Source organism: Sinocyclocheilus grahami, unplaced genomic scaffold (assembly GCF_001515645.1).
Source record: "Sinocyclocheilus grahami isolate Dianchi unplaced genomic scaffold, SAMN03320097.WGS_v1.1 scaffold1175.1, whole genome shotgun sequence".
NCBI lineage: Eukaryota > Metazoa > Chordata > Actinopteri > Cypriniformes > Cyprinidae > Sinocyclocheilus > Sinocyclocheilus grahami.
The window spans coordinates 13,780-15,503 of record NW_015506354.1 but is presented as its reverse complement, the minus strand read 5'-3'; the positions used below and the strand labels follow the sequence as shown (position 1 = coordinate 15,503).

At 41.0% G+C, this 1,724-nt stretch overlaps 1 protein-coding gene across 1 annotated transcript in view; it reads left to right on the top strand.

Moving 5' to 3' along the window:
• The first annotated feature begins 215 nt into the window (after window positions 1-215).
• tk1 (thymidine kinase 1, soluble) overlaps window positions 216-1,724 on the top strand; it is a 4,969-nt gene continuing 3,460 nt past the window's right edge. The window contains exons 1-3 of the mRNA XM_016253333.1: window positions 216-316; window positions 428-459; window positions 1,535-1,648. Of these exons, the coding sequence (XP_016108819.1) occupies window positions 251-316; window positions 428-459; window positions 1,535-1,648 (212 nt within the window). The 5' untranslated portion in view covers window positions 216-250. The remainder of the gene's footprint in view (window positions 317-427; window positions 460-1,534; window positions 1,649-1,724) is intronic.

The following is a 1,724-nucleotide window of genomic DNA, read 5'->3' as shown; positions in this document are numbered from 1 at the left end:
GCACTCTTTACATTCCCGCCTGCCTGATTTGCCTCGGCAACTTCCGCAACTGTGACGTCAGTGATTTATAAACGCACTGGACTCTTTTATAGCTCTGTGCGCGAAATGCGGCTGCGCACGGCCTCGATTCCGATTGGTCCTGAGGAAAGTGACGCCACCGCTGCTATAAAAGGACACACTGGCGGCGGCGCGATGTTCAAAGCTTACTGTAAGTCTGACTGTATTTCAGAAAACATCAGAAATAATAGACATGGACTGCTTAAACGTAGCCAAGATTTTACCCAATTCCCCACGGAAGATACGAGGACAGATTCAGGTAACTCTAATATTATATTTATAATATATCATATTTAATGCCATTTGGTTAATTAAGCCCGTGATGATTTATATCATGCAGATAATATTTAGATATTTGTCATCTTCTCAGGTTATTTTCGGACCGATGTTCTCAGGAAAAAGGTGAGGATGAATAAATCATCAGTACACACATGTTATGTTATGAAATATGAAGGTGAAACGCTAGAATAAGTGCTTTGGTTCAGCTGTTTGGCGCGAGAACGGTTACATTGTTTCAAAGACGACGCGAATTTAGCGCCAAAACTGTGTTGAGTGACCCTCGTGCTCCCAGAAACCTCCAGAGCTGTTTATGTAAATCTAATAATAGCTTTCTACATGTAACAGTCACCTTGACTTTATCATAAAGTTCTCAGAACGTTCTCTCAAAGTTATCTAAGCTCTGAAACGTTCTCACAGTGTTTGCATTATTTGCACATGCTTCCTGAAGTTATCGGATGAATGCTACTTTAATGTTTCATGTAACCAAGAGAAAAACATTGTTTTAAGCATCCGTGTTCAGAGAGCATTCAGAAATGTCATTGTCAAAACATAATGTTAACATTAGCCAATCGATCTCGGAAGGTGTTTGTGTTAGCTGGGGAAGACAGTGCTATCAGGATCGTGATGAGGTTACAGTAAAACTATCACTATTAACAAAACATATGTGCAGTCTGATATCAGGGGTCTGTGAGACTCCACTAAAGTTGCATTTTCTGATCAAGAGATGTGGTGAGTTATTAATCTGCTGGGTTATAATGTGTTATTTGCATTATGAATGGTTCTCTCAAAGTTATCTAAGCTCTGAAACGTTCTCACAGTGTTTGCATTATTTGCACATGCTTCCTGAAGTTATCGGATGAATGCTACTTTAATGTTTCATGTAACCAAGAGAAAAACATTGTTTTAAGCATCCGTGTTCAGAGAGCATTCAGAAATGTCATTGTCAAAACATAATGTTAACATTAGCCAATCGATCTCGGAAGGTGTTTGTGTTAGCTGGGGAAGACAGTGCTATCAGGATCGTGATGAGGTTACAGTAAAACTATCACTATTAACAAAACATATGTGCAGTCTGATATCAGGGGTCTGTGAGACTCCACTAAAGTTGCATTTTCTGATCAAGAGATGTGGTGAGTTATTAATCTGCTGGGTTATAATGTGTTATTTGCATTATGAATGTGTGTGTGTGTGTGTTCAGCACTGAACTGATGCGGCGCGTGCGGAGGTTCCAGGTGGCTCAGTATTCCTGTCTGGTCATCAAATACGCCAAAGACACGCGCTACTCTCAGACCGGGATGGCCACACATGACATGTAAGAGAGCAGCAGGTGTGTGTGTGTGTGTGTGTGTGTGAGAGAGAGAGTGTGTGTGTGAGAGAGTGTGTGTGTG